At 36.6% G+C, this 19,755-nt stretch overlaps 1 protein-coding gene across 6 annotated transcripts in view; it reads left to right on the plus strand.

Annotated features, from left to right (window-relative positions):
- The window catches only part of CDH18 (cadherin 18), a 1,280,123-nt gene that overhangs the window by 1,217,132 nt on the left and 43,236 nt on the right, over positions 1 to 19,755 (plus strand). For all 6 annotated transcript variants that reach the window (XM_060400264.1, XM_060400265.1, XM_027980148.3 and 3 more), the window contains one exon: positions 6,862 to 6,983. In XM_060400264.1, the coding sequence (XP_060256247.1) occupies positions 6,862 to 6,983 (122 nt within the window). The remainder of the gene's footprint in view (positions 1 to 6,861; positions 6,984 to 19,755) is intronic.

A 19,755-nucleotide genomic window follows, 5' to 3' on the forward strand; every position in this document is an offset into this window, starting at 1 on the left:
TTCTCCCGCCTCTCTTCTCACCTTGTCCATAGGTCTGTTCTCTATGTCTCTTTCTACACTGCTGCTCTGAAAATAAATTTATCAGTGCCATCTCTCGGATTCCATATGTGTGTATGTGTGTGTGTATGTGAGTATACAATATTTGTATTTCTCTTTCTGACTTAATTCACTCTGTATAATAGGCTCCAGTTTCATCCACCTCATTAGAACAGATTCAAATGTATTCTTTTTTATGGCTGAGTAGTATTTCATTGTACATATGTACCACATCTTCTTTATCCATTCATCTGTTGATGGACATCTAGGTTGCTTCCATGTTCTATCTATTGTAAACATTGCTGCAGTGAACATTGGGGTACATGTGTCTTTCCTGAAAATATTTTTCTGATACAGCAAAATAACATCTAGTTCTTCTCATTCAGAAAAGGAGCAGAAAATTTTGATGGCTTTTAAGACTGCTGATACCAATGATTAAAATTAATGATATTATTCTTGTTTCAGGTTTATAGAACAGATTTCTTTGTCTGCTCTTAAAAGTGAACAAATACCTGGTTGAGAAGTATGGGAATAAACTAGCATATATACAATGGTTATAATAGAAAAAATGCATTTATATAGTGGCAGTTGTATAAGGTCTGAGAAGTAATTCATAACCCTGGCTTTGTCAAGATAAGTCATTTAAACTGTGTCAGTTTCACTTTGGTAATTTACAAAATGAGAATTCATACTGAATATTCTTTTTATTATTAAAATTATAAAATGATCAAGTATGATTAATATCAGCTTCCACAAAAGCTTAGCAATGCCTTTTTTTCATAATGTGTTATCGTGTTAGTTGCTCAGTTGTGTCTGACTCTTTCCAAAAAAGGCTGAATAGATGCAATAACTGTGATTAGTTTATATCATCAGTTCAGCTCAGTCACTCAGTCATGTCCAAATCTTTGCTACGCCATGAACTGCAGCATGCCAGGCTTCTCTGTCCATCACCAACTTCCAGAGTTTACTCAAACTCATGTTCATTGAGTTGGTGATGTCATCCAACCATCTCATCCTCTGTTCTCCCCTTCTCCTCCCGCCTTCAACTTTTCCCAGCATCAGAGTCTTTTCAAATGAGTCAGGTAGCTGCAGTATTGGAGTTTCAGCATCAGCATCTGTCCTTCCAATGAATATTCAGGATTTATTTCCTTTAGGAAGAATAGCAGCAGAGCTACAGCAATAGTTAAAATCTTAGAAATGAAATGCTAATTGAAATATATATTTTCAGAAATATCTCAGAAGACTGCATTTAAAACTGTAGTATTTTGTAAAGATGGAAAAAAACACATGCAAAATTAAATAATTCATTGCAAAATGAAATAGTATATTGTTGAGGATAACCTCTTAATAATATTAATTCTTGAGTACAGTGATATGATAAAATATATTTATTATTATGCTTTGCAATATCTTCTTTGTTGATATTAAGTTAAATATACAGACTTCTAACTTTGTTGTTGTTTAGTCAGTAAGTTGTATCCAAATTTTTTTTTTACCCCATGGACTGTAGCCCTCCAGGCTCCTCAGTCCAGGTGATTCTCCGGGCAAGAATACTGGAGTGGGTTGCAATTTCCTACTCCAGGATATCTTCCCAATCCAGGGATTGAACACGCATCTCCTATGTCTCCTGCATTGGCAGGTGGATTCTTCATCACTACGCCACTTGGGAAGCCCCTTTTTCATAATAAATCACTCTAAATAAGCAAATATTTTAATCAACATTGAGCTAACTTTAAATTAATGGATCTATTTGTCTTTATAATATAATATTGACTGATAAAATACATCAGAATCCCATTATCTTTTATTTTACATTGACAAAATATCATAAGTGCCAATTCTATTAGTCATTATATTAAGCTATTCATAAATATATTAATTTTAATTTTTATAATTTTTTTCTGTATATTTAGGTCTCCATCATGGCTCCATGGTAAAGAACCTGCATGCCAGTGCAGGAGACACAGGTTTGATCCTAGGGTGTTTGTCCATGGTTGTTGTACAGTCACTTAGTCATGTCCAGATAACCCCATGGACTGTGGCACACCAAGCTTCCCTGTCCTTCACTATATCCCTGTGTTTGCTCAAATTCATGTTCATTGAGTCAGTGATGCCATCCAGCAATCTCATCCTCTGTCATCCCCTTCTCCTCCTGCCTTCAATCTCTCCCAGCATCAGGCTCTTTTCCAATGAGTCAGCTCTTCTCAAATATTGGCCAAAATATTGGAACTTAATCTTCAGCATCAGTCATTCCAATGAATATTCAGGGCTGATTTCCTTTAGGATTGACTGGTTGGATCACCTTGTTGTCCAAGGGACTCTCAAGAGTCTTCTCCAGCACCACATTTTGAAGGTATCAGTTCTTCGGCATTCAGCCTTTTTATTGTACAGCTCTCACATCTGTACATGACTTCTGGGAAAACCATAACTTTGACTATATGGACCTTTGTAGGTAAAGCAATGTCTCTGCTTTTTAGTATGCTGCCTAGGTTTGTCACTTCTTTTCTTCCAAGAAGCAAATGTCTTTTAATTCCATGGCTATGTCCATTCTAACTGTTGCTTCTTGACCTGAATACAGGTTTCTCAGGAGAGAGATAAGGTGGTCTGGTGTGTCTGTCTGTTTAAGAATTTTCCACAATTTATTATGATCTACACAGTCAAAGGCTTTAGCGTAGTCAATAAAACAGAAGTAGGTGTTTTTTGTTTTTGTTTTTGTTTTTTTTTCCTGGAATTATCTTGCTTTTTCTATGATCCAGAGGATGTTGGCAATTTGATATTTGGACCTCTGCCTTTTCTGAATCCAGCTTGTGTATCTGGAAGTTCTCAGTTCACATATTGTCAAAGCCTACATTGGATAATTTTGAACATGTCTTTGCTAGCATGTGAAATGAGTGCTATTTTGCAGTAGTTTGAACATTTTTGGGCATTTCCTTCTTTGGAATTGGAATAAACACTGACTTTCCAGTCCTGTGGCCACTGCTGAGTTTTCCAAATTTGCTGGCATATTGAGTGCAGCACTTTGACAGCATCATCATTTAGGTTTTGAAACAGGCTCAGATGAAATTTCATCACCTCCACTAGCTTTGTTCATAGTGATGCATCCTAAGGTCCATTTTGTTGTTTGTTTGTTTGTTTAGAATGTATGGATATTACATTTTATATCTTACTTTCTGCTATGTATATTAAGAGATGTATCTCTGTATTTTTTCTTTCTCCTTTAATGCTTTGACTTTTTAGATAACTTTTATATTTTTAAAAAACTTCCCTTATTTCTTCTCTCCCTCTCTCCTTCCTTCTATGTTTCCTTCCTTTAAAGATGAACTAAGGTGTCCATATGTGTGTGGATTTATCTCTGGGCTTTCTATTTTGTTCCATTGATCTATATTTCTGTCTTTGTGCCAGTACCATACTGTCTTGATGACTGTGACTTTGTAGTAGAGCCTGAAGTCAGGCAAGTTGATTCCTCCAGTTCCATTCTTCTTTCTCAAGATTGCTTTGGCTATTCGAGGTTTTTTGTATTTCCATACAAATCTTGAAATTATTTGTTCTAGTTCTGTGAAAAATATGGCTGGTAGCTTGATAGGGATTGCATTGAATCTGCAGATTGCTTTGGGTAGTATACTCATTTTCACTATATTGATTCTTCCAATCCGTGAACATGGTATATTTCTCCATCTATTAGTGTCCTCTTTGATTTATTTCATCAGTATTTTATAGTTTTCTATATATAGGTCTTTAGTTTCTTTAGGTAGATATATTCCTAACTATTTTATTCTTTTCGTTGCAATGGTGAATGGAATTGTTTCCTTAATTTCTTTTTCTACTTTCTCATTATTCGTGTATAGGAATGCAAGGGATTTCTGTGTGTTGATTTTATATCCTGCAACTTTACTATATTCATTGATTAGCTCTAGGAATTTTCTGGTGGAGTCTTTAGGGTTTTCTATATAGAGGATCATGTCATCTGCAAACAGTGAGCGTTTTACTTCTTCTTTTCCAATTTGGATTCCTTTTATTTCTTTTTCTGCTCTGATTGCTGTGGCCAAAACTTCCAGAACTATGTTGAATAGTAGCGAGGAAAGTGGGCACCCTTGTCTTGTTCCTGACTTTAGGGGAAATGCTTTCAATTTTTCACCATTGAGGATAATGTTTGCTGTGGGTTTGTCATATATAGCTTTTATTATGTTGAGGTATGTTCCTTCTATTCCTGCTTTCTGGAGAGTTTTTATCATAAATGGATGTTGAATTTTGTCAAAGGCCTTCTCTGCATCTATTGCGATAATCATATGGCTTTTATTTTTCAATTTGTTATATAAAACTCCTAGAGGAGAACATAGGCAAGACACTCTCCGACATAAATCACAGCAGGATCCTCTATGATCCACCTCCCAGAATTCTGGAAATAAAAGCAAAAATAAACAAATGGGGTCTAATTAAATTTAAAAGCTTCTGCACAACAAAGGAAACTATAAGCAAAGTGAAAATACAGCCTTCTGAATGGGAGAAAATAATAGCAAATGAAGCAACTGACAAACAACTAATCTCAAAAATATACAAGCAACTTATGCAGCTCAATTCCAGAAAAATAAACGACCCAATCAAAAAATGGGCCAAAGAACTAAATAGACATTTCTCCAAAGAAGACATACGGATGGCTAACAAACACATGAAAAGATGCTCAACATCACTCATTATCAGAGAAATGCAAATCAAGACCACAATGAGGTACCACTTCACACCAGTCAGAATGGCTGTGATCCAAAAGTCTGTAAGCAATGAATGCTGGAGAGGGTGTGGAGAAAAGGGAACCCTCCTACACTGCTGGTGGGAATGCAAACTAGTACAGCCACTATGGAGAACAGTGTGGAGATTCCTTAAAAAATTGCAAATAGAACTACCTTATGACCCAGCAATCCCACTGCTGGGCATACACACTGAGGAAACCAGAATTGAAAGAGACACATGTACCCCAATGTTCATCGCAGCACTGTTTATAATAGCCAGGACATGGAAACAACCTAGATGTCCATCAGCAGATGAATGGATAAGAAAGCTGTGGTACCTATACACAATGGAGTATTACCCAGCCATTAAAAAGAATACATTTGAATCAGTTCAAATGAGATGGATGAAACTGGAGCCTATTATACAAAGTGAAGTAAGCCAGAAAGAAAAACACCAATACAGTATACTAACACATATATATGGAATTTAGAAAGATGGTAATGATAACCCTGTATGCGAGACAGCAAAAGAGACACAGATGTGTAGAGCGGACTTTTGGGCTCTGAGGGAGAGGGAGAGGGTGGGATGATTTGGGAGAATGGCATTGAAACATGTTAATATCATGTAAGAAACGAATTGCTAGTCTATGTTTGATGCAGGATACAGGATGCTTGGGGCTGGTACATGGGGATGATCCAGAGAGATGATATGGGGTGGGAGGTGGGAAGGGGGGTTCATGTTTGGGAATTCATGTACACCCATGGTGGATTCATGTCAATGTATGGCCAAACCAATACAGTATTGTAAAGTAAAATAAAGTAAAAATAAAAATTAAAAAAAAGAAGAACTAAGAAACATTCCGAGAACTAAACAAATAGTAGATTTTGTTTTACATACCAATGGAATAGGTTTGGTATTATTTTGTTTAATCCACTGACAGAAAATACCTCACATGAGTGGGAGTATCTGATATTGATAGTAAAACTTTACTGGCCACAGAGAACAAGTTGTAGCATATTTTATCCTTTGTCTTCTGGGAAAAAGATTTGTAAGATTGAAGATATTTTTTTCTTTAACTTTAAGTAAAATTATCTAGGATGATATTTTATCTTTGTTTTTTTTTTAATTTTTATTTTTTTTATTTTTTTATTTTTAGTTTTTTATTTTTTTAATTGAAAAATATTTTTTAATCTAAAAATTTATCTTCTTTAGTTGTTGTAGTAGCACTCTGATTTCCTACTTTTTTAAAAGCACCTATGTCATGTGTAATATATAAATTTTCTTAATGTATAATTAAATAATGGATAACTTAAATATCCACTTTCTTTAATATTTTATGTATATGTATTTTATCCTTTTGTTCTAATATGTTTTGTTTTTGCCTTCCCATTAATTTTTCCACTATGAATTCTATATTTTTAGCTTTGACATATAAAATAAACCAAACATTTCTTTTCTTATATCTCATAACTAATAAACCTACTGAAAAATGGTAAGACTGCACTTTAGAAATATTTTAAAAGAGTAGCTCTAATATTTTGATATTTATCAGGATCTCATATGAATTCTATGCTAAGTTCCTGTTTAAATTATTCTTTTTATTTTTCCCCAAGTATGACTCGACACCATAGACTGCATATATTGTCCTATAAGAATAATTTTATCCTTGTGTAAAAAACTTTTATTTTCTCCAAGTTGATTTAGTCTTTAAACCTTGAATGTTTTAAAGATTGTCTTATTTTTTTTCCAACTACTGTGCTTTTCTTAGATTAATGATGAAACCAATTGTTCATCCTTTGGACTTTGACAGCATACAGTGAGTTCTGACAACTTTCTCCCACTCCAGTTCCTGAATAACATGTAATTTCCTTGATATGACAAAGTATCATTTTAGCATTCATGTCATGCCATGGTGTTCATTTTTCATTTTTCTGTAAGTTAATGAGTTCTAACAAAGAGTGGCTTCATAAAGTTGTCTTTTGCCAAAAGTCCTGCGGCAGCATGTGCGGCTAGTGACAAGCGAGTTTTAAGGAGATTGGTTTTAAACCAAGTCTCAAAGTGTGCATGGAAATACTAAATGCATCCCTATGTGTTTTGCAGACAATCCGAGCTTGCTGAGCCATGTCACAGTGGGTATTAGAGTTCTGGATGTCAATGACAATCCTCCCGAGCTTGCCAGGGAATATGATATTGTTGTCTGTGAAAATTCTAAGCCTGGTCAGGTAAGTTAATTGTTTCCTTCCTATAATTTGAATGGAAGAAAAATAAGCAGCTTTGTTTCTATTATTCTTAGGTATAATCCTCAAAAATCCCTCAGTGTTATTTTTGTGCTTAGTACAAATAATTTTATAAAGCTTTAAGTGCCAAATAGATTTTTTGAGAACCATAGAAAATAAATGTTCTCTGGATCACAAATGTAATTCAACAAATGAACTCCTTCATGCATGTATTTTTTCTGCCAATAAAATTATACTGAATGATTTGCATACAACCCTGTATTAAGTGAGGAGGAAACAGTGAACTTTCCTGCCCTGATGAAGCTTATAAAATAGAGTGGGAAGAAGAGAATGGCCTGGTCTACTTTGGAGGGAATGAGGGAGCAACATACAGTGGCCACTGAGTAATATTGATACTAGAAGGTGATTAGGTTTCAACATGAAGAATGTATATGTTTTGAGGAGGTAGGGAGAATGAAAGATGGACAGAAGAACTGGAACATGGAACTTGCATCTGGATGTAGCGTGGCAGCCAGATAAAGGAGCATGGTGATTCCATAGGGAGACCAGTGTTGTTGATGCCCATAAAACAAGTGGGCTATGGGAAGGGGATGTGCCTCTGTCTTTGCTGTGTAACAAATTATACAAACTTAGCAGCTTCAAACACCTATTTTGCATCCCATAGTTTCTGCAGGTCAGAATTCTGCTGACAGCTTAGCTCAGTCTCTGTAGGAATAGCACAAGATGTAATCGAGCTGTGTTCTTACCTGAGGCTGGGAGAACTCTCCCATGCTCACATGTTGGTAGCATTCAGCTGCTCTCAGCTGCAGACCTGAGCATTTCAGTATTCCCCAGAGTTCTGAGATGCCACCACAGTTGGTTTTGTTTGTTTGTTTGTTGTTCATTTTGTGTCTGTTTTTCTTTTCTGTTTGTCATATAAGCTTTCCCAATATGGCCACTTCAAATAAGTAGAGTCTTTCTGAAGAGTCTGACAGTTTCATATAATGTATTGTAGCGTTACCAGTGTGATATATCATATTTCCATATTCTATTGGTCAAAAGCAGGAAACAAGACACACCTAGAATTCAAGAAAGGGAACACAAGGAGGCATGGGTTCCATGACGGACACCTTGAAGTCTATCACATGAGTCAAGAGAAGTCAAAATGGTCTAGATCTAGCTCAGTCAGATAGCCCCTTTTACTGTCTTTCCAAAACCAGAATAAATATATCATACAAAATCATTTTGAAACTTGTGATAAAATTATGGTTGTGAGAAACATTGCCTTGTGTTTTTCTGTAAAAGGACAATCAGGTATGGCTTGTTAAAGTAATCATTGCATATTTGTTTTTAATATAGAGAAGATACTTACATATGTATAAATACAGGACTCTTTTTATAAAGCTTACATAAAGCTTTCTCATGTCCATTCCTCACAGGAAACTTAGAAACTATGAGTGAGAACAAAATGACTAAAAGTTACATTATTTTTAGGTATTAAAAGGTTATCTGTTTTACTGTTTAGTCAGTTCAGTTCAGTTCAGTCTCTCAGTCGTGTCTGACTCTTTGCAACCCCATGAATTGCAGCACGCCAGGCCTCCCTGTCCATCACCAACTCCCAGAGTTCACTCAGACTCACATGCATCGAGTCAGTGATGCTATCCAGCCATCTCATCCTTGGTTGCCCCCTTTTCCTCCTGCCCCCAATCCCTCCCAGCATCAGAGTCTTTTCCAATGAGTCAGCTCTTCCCATGAGGTGGCCAGAGTACTGGAGTTTCAGCTTTAGCATCATTCCTTCCAAAGAAATCCCAGGGCTGATCTCCTTCAGAATGGACTGATTGGATCTCCTTGCAGTCCAAGGGACTCTCAAGAGTCTTCTCCAACACCATAGTTCAAAAGCATCAATTCTTTGGCGCTCAGCCTTCTTCACAGGCCAACTCTCACATCCATACATGACCACAGGGAAAACCATACCTTGACTAGACGGACCTTTGTCGGCAAAGTAATGTCTCTGCTTTTCAATATGCTATCTAGGTTGGTCATAACTTTTCTTCCAAGGAGTAAGTGTCTTTTAATTTCATGGCTGCAGTCACTATCTGCAGTGATTTTGGAGCCCAAAAAATAAAGTCTGACACTGTTTCCACTGTTTCCCCATCTATTTCCAGATGGGGACCAGATGCCATGATCTTCGTTTTCTGAATGTTGGGCTTTAAGCCAACTTTTTCACTCTCCTCTTTCACTTTCATCATGAGGCTTTTTAGTTCCTCTTCACTTTCTGCCATAAGGGTGGTGTCATCTGCATATCTGAGGTTATTGATATTTCTCCTGATTCCAGCTTGTGCTTCTTCCAGTCCAGCATTTCTCATGATGTCCTCTGCATAGAAGTTAAATAAGCAGGGTGACAATATACAGCCTTGACGTACTCCTTTTCCTATTTGGAATCAGTCTGTTGTTCCATATCCAGTTCTAACTGTTGCTTCCTGATCTGCATACAGATTTCTCAAGAGGCAGGTCAGGTGGTCTGGTATTCCCATCTCTTTCAGAATTTTCCAAAGTTGATTGTGATCCACACAGTCAAAGGCTTTGGCATAGTCAGTAGAGCAGAGATAGATGTTTTTATGGAACTCCCTTGCTTTTTCCATGATCCAGCGGTTGTTGGCAATTTGATCTCTGGTTCCTCTGCTGCCGGGGTCCAGCCCCAGTGGATCCAGGGAATTTGAAGTGGGGACGGCATTGGCGTGAGAAAAACATTTATTTATTAATATAAGATTAGATTAGGAAAAAATAGTGTAGTAGGAAAATTAAGTGGAGAGAAGAGGCTGATTAACTTGGGTTACGTGGAAAACCAATAAAGTTCCAGACAAGGAGCTTGCACCATCTACGTTAGGCCACAGGCGCCTGTTTGAATATTGGAGAGTGCCCCGCCTTGGGCTCTCTCCCTTATGGATCTTAAAAGCCAGGACAAGTAAATAGACATAATGAGCCTCCATGCCCCAGATGGGAATTCAGCCTGAAATTAGAGTAAAGAAGAGACAGGGGGGAAACCAGTCCAGCTACTGGCTCTCCTTCTATTGTCCTTCAAGTCCTTTTATACTTTTGATTATACATAGAGATCAATGGGTAATACAGAATTATGTAGCATTAGCAGCCCAGACTCTTTCTGTATATCTTTTTGTATACAAAAGGTCTCAGGTGATTTACATTATCTTCTGGCCAAGAGGCTTGTTAACACTTTTTGGCTCTCTTCCTTAATGAATGTTAATCTCGTTTCCCCAGAAGTGTTTTTCTTTAATCTCCATCTCCTTAAAGCATTAAAGTTACATCTCTATAGAACAAAGGTGCAGTGGGTTATAACAAATAAGGCACTTAACTCAAAGATCTAATGTTGCTAATACCAGGTCTACTACTTGTTTTTCTATATACCAACTATATCTAAAAATAAAGGATATGAAAATTTGGCATCAAGTATTGGCTCAACAAATGAAACCTTTAATCAGTCCTATTCTAATGATTTTGACTCTTTGGAAGCCCCTACATTCCTAGGATGTTTTAAGCTTCCTGTGCCTCCTGCGGTCAGGAGGCCTCAAACAATCACATGCGCAGCTGTACAGTCCTGCAGGAGGGCTAGAAAGCCATCAGAGGGGTTTTTGGATTGAAACACTCTTTCAAATGCAGAAGATTAAAGCCCTGAATTGACTTTTTCCAGAGAATGTCAGAAGAGTGGAAAAGCAGGCAGATTCTTATTTTTGGGGGTGGATGCTCAGGAAATTCCAGGGGGAAAACCTGAGGTCTGATTAGCCTTGCCATCAGAGCTCTGCCGCATGACTTTGTCACAGGTGGAATTCCTCACGCTGGCTCCCGGCACTCTGCCTTTTCTAAAACCAGCTTGAACATCAGGAAGTTCACAGTTCACGTATTGTTGAAACGTGGCTTGGAGAATTTTAAGCATTACTTTACTAGCGTGTGAGATGAGTGCAATTGTTCAGTAGTTTGAGCATTCTTTGGCATTGCCTTTCTTTGGAATTGGAATGAAAACTGACCTTTTCCAGTCCTGTGGCCGCTGCTGAGTTTTCCAAATTTGCTGGCATATTGAGTGCAGCACTTTCACAGCATCTTTCAGGATTTGAAAGAGCTCCACTGGAATTCCATCACCTCCACTAGCTTTGTTCATAGTGATGCTTTCTAAGGCCCACTTGACTTCAGATTCCAGGATGTCTGGCTCTAGATGAGTGATCACACCATCATGATTATCCAGGTCATGAAGATCTTTTTTGTACAGTTCTTCTGTGTATTCTTGCCACCTCTTCTTAATATCTTCTGCTTCTGTTAGGTCCATACCATTTCTATCCTTTATCGAGCCCATCTTTGCATGAAATGTTCCCTTGGTATCTCTAATTTTATATTAAGATTATCACTTCTGGTGCTTAATTTTTTTTTTTCCCACTTCACCATGTGAAAAAAAACAAACAAACAGAGTTTTGTGGTGCACATATAAAATGATTTACCTGCCAAACCACACTTCAGTAGTGCTAGAAATGGATTCACACACCCTAAATCTATTTTCTTAGCAGATATTATAGAAATACAATTGAAAAGGGAAATGTTTAAATATTCAAATAGAAAATTTAGATTTTACAAAAAGTCATTTAACATGGGATTTCAGTTTTGGTACTAGCATCAGATTAGACATAGCTGATGAGAAAATAGTGGAAGTAGAGAACTGCAAATTAGTTTAGATTAAAATATTCATGTTAAAGAATGGAAAGACAAGAAGATAAAAAGTATAAATAAGAATAAGAAAAATATAGAACATGCAGATCTAATATTACAAATTAACCAATTCTCAGAAAGATATTAAAAAAGAAAACTGGGCAGAAGTAATATTTGAGGTGGTCATGACTGTACAATTTTCCATACTGTTGGCAAACATCAAGTCAAGAATTCAAGAAACAGAGAAAAACAAAAAACGGAGCAACTGTTTATAAAAATATCTTAACCTAGATAAATTGAAATAAAATTTCAGAAATAAAGTTAAAATTTAAAATATCAAGAGAAAAGAGACACTATATTGTTAAGAATAAATGAAAGCAATGCCAGGCAGAGGTCCTAAGATGACACTGAAAGCATAATCAAAAAGTCAATAAATTTGACTTGATCAAAATTAAGCATTTCTGTTTTCTGAAAGACCATTAACAGGATGAGAAGTAAAATCATAGAGCAAAAATTGGTATTTCCAAACCATTTATCCAATGAAAGATTAGCATGTAGAATATAAAACAAATACTCAAAACTTTCTAAAGGACAATTTTAAAAGCTGATTATTTAATCAGGAAGATAAAATCCCTCCATAGGGGAAGATAATTCCCAAAAGCCAGAAGATAATATATGGCAACCATAAAGTCTTTTCCTACCAAAAATATTCCTCAAAAATAAAGATAACACAAGTTCATATTTAGACCAAAAAAAAAAAAAAGAGAGAGAGAGAGAAAGTTTCTTACCACAATAAGCATACTAATGATTTTCTTTTTTTGTGTGGTTGGGGGGGAGGGAAGGTAATCAAATTGGCAGTTTGAAGTGGCAAGAATTCTTAAAGACCAAAGAAATCTGTAATTATATTGGTAAAATTAAATTATTGATAAGTGAATAGCCCCTGTAAAACTCTTTAAATTTGGGGTAATTGATAAATTACTAAATTATAATAGATTGTAGAAAAGCTATAACTTTAGCTTAAGTGACAAAATAGTAAAAGTCTGTGTAACTAACATAATAAAAATTATAATTTAAAATATTCCTAAATAAAGTTATTTTAAAGTTTTATTTTTGACCTTTATTATATTAATTAAAATTTAAGGACTAAAGAGCCTCTTTATGAAAGTGAAGAGGAGAGTGAAAAGTTGACTTAAAACTCAGCTTTCAGAAAACTAAGATCATGGCATCGGGTCTCATCACTTCATGTCAAATAGATGGGGAAACAATGGACTTTATTTTTGGGGGCTCCAAAAATCACTGCAGATGGTGACTGCAGCCATGAAATTAAAAGATGCTTGCTCCTTGGAAGAAAAGTTATGACAAACCTAGATAGTATATTCAAAAGCAGAGACATTACTTTGCTAACAAGTGTCCATCTAGTCAAAGCTATGGTTTTACCAGTAGTCATATATGGATATGAGAGTTGGACTATAAAGAAAGCTGAGCACTGAAGAATTGATGCTTTTGAACTGTGCTGTTGGAGAAGACTATTGTGAGTCTTTTAGACAACAACCAGTCCATCATAAAGGAAATCAGTCCTGAATATTCATTGGAAGGACTGATGTTGAAGCTGAAACTCCAATACTTTGGCCACCTGATGCAATTAACTGACTTATTGAAAAGACCTTGATGCTTGGAAAGATTGAAGGCGGGAGGAGAAGGGGATGACAGGGGATGAGATGGTTGGATAGCATCACCCACTAAATGGACATAAGTTTGAGTGAGCTTTGGGTGTTGGTGATGGACAAGGAAGCCTGATGTGCTACGGTCCATGGAGTGGCAAAGAGTTGGACATGACTCAGCAACTGAACTGAACTGATATTAATTAAAATATTCATTAATTTAAATAATTTACACAGTGACAATATTGTTGCATGTGGCTTTATTTTGATTTCTTTATATTTTATAATACAAAAATACAGGGAAATGATTTTTATATAGGATCTATTTTAAAAGATTATAGAAGGGCATATTCAAAACTAAGATGTAATCCTAATAAAATATAAAGTCTATAACCAATTTAATATTTCCAAAACAACCCAGAAAATTCTGTGAAGTTTTTAAAGCTGAAACTTAAAGTGACAAATTTTCATATTTGCCCTTGAGATATAGTTTTGTCTTTTAACACAAGATAGCAAAATAAAAGGGAAAGGTTTAGTACATAAAATTATAATAGCTAGATAGAATCATGGTAATTAAAAAATAATAAATATAGATTGAGTTCAGTTCAGTTTAGTCACTCAGTCGTGTCTGACTTTTTGCGATCGCATGGACTGCAGCACACCAGGCCTCCCTGTCCATCACCAACCTCTTGGGTTTACTCAAACTCATTTCCATTGAGTCAGTGATGTCATCCAACCATCTCATCCTCTGTTGTCCACTTCTCCTCCTGCCTTCAATCTTTCCAATTATCAGGGTCTTTTTCAATGAGAATTCTTCACATCAGGTGACCAGGGTTTTGGAGTTTCAGGTTCAGCATCAGTCCTTCTAATAAATATTCAGGACTGATTTCCTTTGGGATGGACTGGTTGGATCTCCCTGCAGTCCAAGGGACTCTCAAGAGTTTTCTCCAACACCACAGTTCAAAGGTATCAATACTTTGGCTCTCAGCTTTCTTTATAGTTCAGCTGTCATATCCATACATGAGTAATGGAAAAACCATAGCTTAGACTACACGGACCTTTGCTGGCAAAGTAATGTCTCTGCTTTTTAATATGCTCTCTAGTTTGGTCATAACTTTTCTTCCAAGGACAAAGTGTCTTTGAATTTCATGGGTGCAGTCACCATCTGCAGTGATTTTTGGAGCCCCCCAAAATATAGTCTGTCACTGTTTCCACTGTTTCCCCATCTATTTGCCATGAATGATGGGACCAGATGCTATGATCTTAGTTTTCTGAATGCTGAGTTTTAAGCAAACTTTTTCACTTACCTCTTTCACTTTTATCAAGAGACTCTTCAGTTCTTCTTTGCTTTCTGCCATAAGGTTGGTGTCATCTGCATATCTGAGATTATTAATATTTCTCCTGGCAATCTTGATTCCAGCTTGTGCTTCATCCAGCCCAGTGTTTCTCATGATGTAGAAAAATAAAAATTAAATAAAATAATATAAACTTAAAGAAGTATACATCAGTATATTAAAATGACATAACATACTTTAAAAATATCTATTCTCATAATAGGTAAGAAAAAATGTCAATTTAATGTTGCTTATAAGAGATCCATAGTCAATATAATAAAATGCTTGAAAGAAAAATCATGGAATTACTTGCATAATTGCCACATACATGCTCACCCAACTACACACACACACATACAAAAATACAAATTTTCCAAGGAAATATTTGTAATATACAGAAGCACACTTATTGAGATAAAAAGGTTCAAACAAGTAGACAGAAACAATTTTAAATTTTATATACTTATCAAAATCTCTTCAAAATAAATAAAGTAAAAATGGATAGCAAAATAAAGAATAATATATAAGCCCATTATTATATTATGAGTTTTAGTATGCTTTTGCAAGAAATTGATAGAATAATAACATAGAATTTTAGTAAAAAGGCTAAATATTTGAGCACTACAATTAACCAAGCATTACTCTTTAACACATACAGAATATTGCAGTGAACAATTTTAAATTGCATTGGTAAAATTTTACAGAAATATTGACCAAATGTCTTCCATATTCAGCACCACAAAGCAAGTTTTAGTAATTTTCAATAATTGACTTCATTTTATTACAATAAAATAATGTTAGATACTAATTCAAAAATATTACTAGAAAAACTCTACCAAAATTTAAGTCATTTCCAAATAAACATGAGCCAATATAGTAATAAAAATTGAAAATATTTCCTTGGAATTATAATCAAAATATACTGTATCAAAAAGGAAAAAAAAAGACAATCAATTTATTACTCATTTTATAGTGATGACAAAAGTTTGAAATCAAAACTTGGAAGGATATAATTTGAATTATATTCTCTTTCTTGATCAAAGAAATAGCATAAACAAAATATTGTCAAAGAGAATCCAGAAAAAATAATACTTTAAATTGGAAAGGAGAAAAATTAAAACTCATTTTGATAGATGAAACCAAATATTTTGATATAGTTAAATACTCATTATTAATAACAGTACTGCTAATAATAGTGGTAATACTACTACATTGCTCTTGTTTGTGACCCCATGAACTGAAGCCCACCAGGCTCCTCTGTCCAGGGGATTTCCTGGGCAAAAATACTGGAGTGGGTAGCTATTTCCTTCTCCAGGGATCTTCCCTGAACCTGTGTCTCATGTCTCCTTCATTGGCAGTCATATTCTCTACCTCTAGTGCCACCTGGGAAGCCCTGTTTCTTCATATAACTGTTATTATTTTTGAAAGTAATTGCTAGACTTGAAACCCCAAAGTTCTAACATATATTTTAATATAAAGGTATTTATTTTAACTGGAGGCTAATTACTTTATAATATGATAGTGGTTTTACCATACATTGAATCCACCACAAGTGTACATATGTTCCCCATCCTGAACCCCCCTCCCACCTCCCTCCCCCTACCATCCCTCTGGGTCATCCCAGTGCACCAGCCCCAAGCACCCTGTCTTATGCATCGAATCTGGACTGGTGATTTGTTTCACAAATGGTAATATACATGTTTCAGTGCCACTTTCCCAAATCAATCCACCCTCTCCCTCTCCCACAGAGTCCAAAAGACTGTTTTATACATCTGTGTCTCTTTTGCTGTCTCGCATACAGGGTTATCATTACCATCTTTCTAGATTCTATATATATGCGTTAGTATATTGTACTGGTAGCAATGATGCTAAAGCTGAAACTGCAGTACTTTGGTCACCTCATGTGAAGAGTTGACTCATTGGAAAAGACTCTGATGCTGGAAGGGATTGGGGGCAGGAGGAGAAGGGGACGACCGAGGATGAGATGGCTGGATGGCATCATGGACTCAATGGACGTGAGTCTGTGTGAGCTCCGGGAGATGGTGATGGACAGGGAGGCCTGGCGTGCTGCGATTCATGGGGTTGCAGAGTCGGACACTACTGAGTGACTGAACAGCACTGAACTGAAGGAATCTCCACACTGTTCTCCATAGTGGCTGTACTAGTTTGCATTCCCACCAATAGTGTAAAAAGGTTCCCTTTTCTCCACACCTTCTCCAGCATTTATTGCTTATAGACTTCCGGATAGCAGCCATTCTGACTGGCGTGAAATGGTACTTCATTGTGGTTTTGATTTGCGTTTCTCTGATAATGAGTGATGTTGAGCATCTTTTCATGTGTTTGTTAGCCATCTGTATGTCTTCTTTGGAGAAATGTCTATTTAGTTCTTTGGCCCAGGTTTTGATTGGGTCATTTATTTTTCTCTAATTGAGCTACAGGAGTTGCTTGTATATTTTTGAGATTAGTTGTTTGTCAGTTGCTTCATTTGGTATTATTTTCTCCCTTTCTGAAGGCTGTCTTTTCACCTTGCATATAGTTTCCTTTGTTGTGCAGAAGCTTTCAAGTTTAACTAGGTCCCATTTGTTTATTTTTGCTTTTATTTCCAATATTCTGAGATGTGGGTCATAGAGGATCCTGTTGTGATTTATGTCAGAGAGTGTTTTGTCTATGTTTTCCTCTAGGAGTTTTATAGTTTCTGGTCTTATGTTTAGATCTTTAATCCATTTTGAGTTTATTTTTGTGTATGGTGTTAGAAAGTGTTCTAATTTCATTCTTTTACAAATGGTTGACCAGTTTTCCCAACACCACTTGTTAAAGAGAGTGTCTTTTCTCCATTGTATAGTCTTGACTCCTTTGTGGAAGATAAGGTATCCATCAGTTCAGTTCAGTCGCTCAGTCATGTCTGATTCTTTGCGACCCCATGAATCGCAGCACACCAGGCCTCCCTGTCCATCACCAACTCCTGGAGTTCACTCAGACTCACGTCCATCGAGCTAGTGATGCCATCCAGCCATCTCATCCTCGGTCGTCCCCTTCTCCTCCTGCCCCCAATCCCTTCCAGCATCAGAGTCTTTTCCAATGAGTCAACTCTTCGCATGAGGTGGCCAAAGTACTGGAGTTTCAGCTTCAGCATCATTCCTTCCAATGAAATCCCAGGGCTGATCTCCTTCAGAATGGACTGGTTGGATCTCCTTGCAGGCCAAGGGACTCTCAAGAGTCTTCTCCAACACCACAGTTCAAAAGCATCAATTCTTTGGTGCTCAGCCTAGTCCAACTCTCACATCCATACATGACCACAGGAAAAACCATAGCCTTGACTAGATGGACCTTAGTCGGCAAAGTAATGTCTCTGCTTTTCATATACTATCAAGGTTGGTCATAACTTTTCTTCCAAGTAGTAAGTGTCTTTTAATTTCATGGCTGGCTTCACCATCTGTAGTGATTTTGGAGCCTGCAAAAATAAAGTCTGACATAGTTTCTGCTGTTTCCCCATCTATTTCTCATGAAGTGATGGGACCGGATGCCATGATCTTCGTTTTCTGCGTGTTGAGCTTTAAGCCAACTTTTTCACTCTCCTCTTTCACTTTCATCAAGAGGCTTTTCCTCTTCACTTTCTGCCATAAGGGTGGTGTCATCTGCATATCTGAGGTTATTGATATTTCTCCCGGCAATCTTGATTCCAGCTTGTGTTTCTTCCAGTCCAGTGTTTCTCATGATGTACTCTGCATAGAAGTTAAATAAGCAGGGTGACAATATACAGCCTTGACGTACTCCTTTTCCTATTTGGAACCAGTCTGTTGTTCCATGCCCAGTTCTAACTGCGGCTTCCTGACCTACATACAGATTTCTCAAGAGGCAGGTCAGGTGGTCTGGTATTCCCATCTCTTTCAGAATTTTCCACAGTTGATTGTGATCCACACAGTCAAAGGCTTTGGCATAGTCAATAAAGCAGAAATAGATGTTTTTATGGAACTCCCTTGCTTTTTCCACGATCCAGCGGATGTTGGCAATTTGATCTCTGGCTCCTCTGCTTTTTCTAAAACCAGCTTGAACATCAGGAAGTTCAAGGTTCATGTATTGCTGAAGCCTGGCTTGGAGAATTTTGAGCATGACTTTACTAGCATGTGAGATGAGTACAATTGTGCGGTAGTTTGATCATTCTTTGGCATTGCCTTTCTTTGGAGTTGGAATGAAAACTGACCTTTTCCAGTCCTGTGGCCACTGCTGAGTTTTCCAAATTTGCTGGCATATTGAGTGCAGCACTTTCACAGCATCATCTTTCAGGATTTGAAACAGCTCTACTGGAATTCCATCACTTCCACTAACTTTGTTCGTAGCGATGCTTTCCAAGGCCCACTTGGCTTCACATTCCAGGATGTCTGGCTCTAGATTAGTGATCACACCATCATGATTATCTGGGTTGTGAAGATCTTTTCTGTACAAGTGTCCATAGGTGTGTGAATTTATCTCTGGGCTTTCTATTTTGTTCCATTGATCTACATTTCTGTTTTTGTGCCAGTACCATACTGTCTTGATGACTGTGGTTTTGTAGTAGTACTTGAAGTCTGGCAGGTGGGTTCCTCCAGTTCCATTCTTCTTTCTCAATATTGCTTCAGCTATTTGAGGTTTTTTTTTTTTTTAATTGTATTTCCATACAAACTGTGAGATTATTTGTTCTAGTTCTGTGAAAAATTCCATTGGTAGCTTGATAGGGATTGCATGGCATCTATAGATTGCTTTGGGTAGTATACCTGTTTTCACTATATTGATTCTTCTGATCCATGAACATGGTATATTTCTCCATCTGTTTGTGTCCTCTGATTTCTTTCATCGTTTATAGTTTTCTATATATAGGTCTTTTTTCTTCATGTAAATATATTCCTAAGTATTTTATTCTTTTCATTGGAGTGGTGAATGGAATTGTTTCCTTAATTTCTCTTTCTATTTTCTCATTGTTAGCAAGAGATTTCTGTGTTAATTTTATATCCTGCAAATACTATATTCATTGATTAGCTGTAGTAATTTTCTGGTGGAGTCTTTAGGGTTTTCTATGTAGAGGATCATGTCATCTTC

The sequence above is a fragment of the Ovis aries genome, chromosome 16, assembly GCF_016772045.2.
Source record: "Ovis aries strain OAR_USU_Benz2616 breed Rambouillet chromosome 16, ARS-UI_Ramb_v3.0, whole genome shotgun sequence".
NCBI classification, from domain to species: Eukaryota; Metazoa; Chordata; class Mammalia; order Artiodactyla; family Bovidae; genus Ovis; species Ovis aries.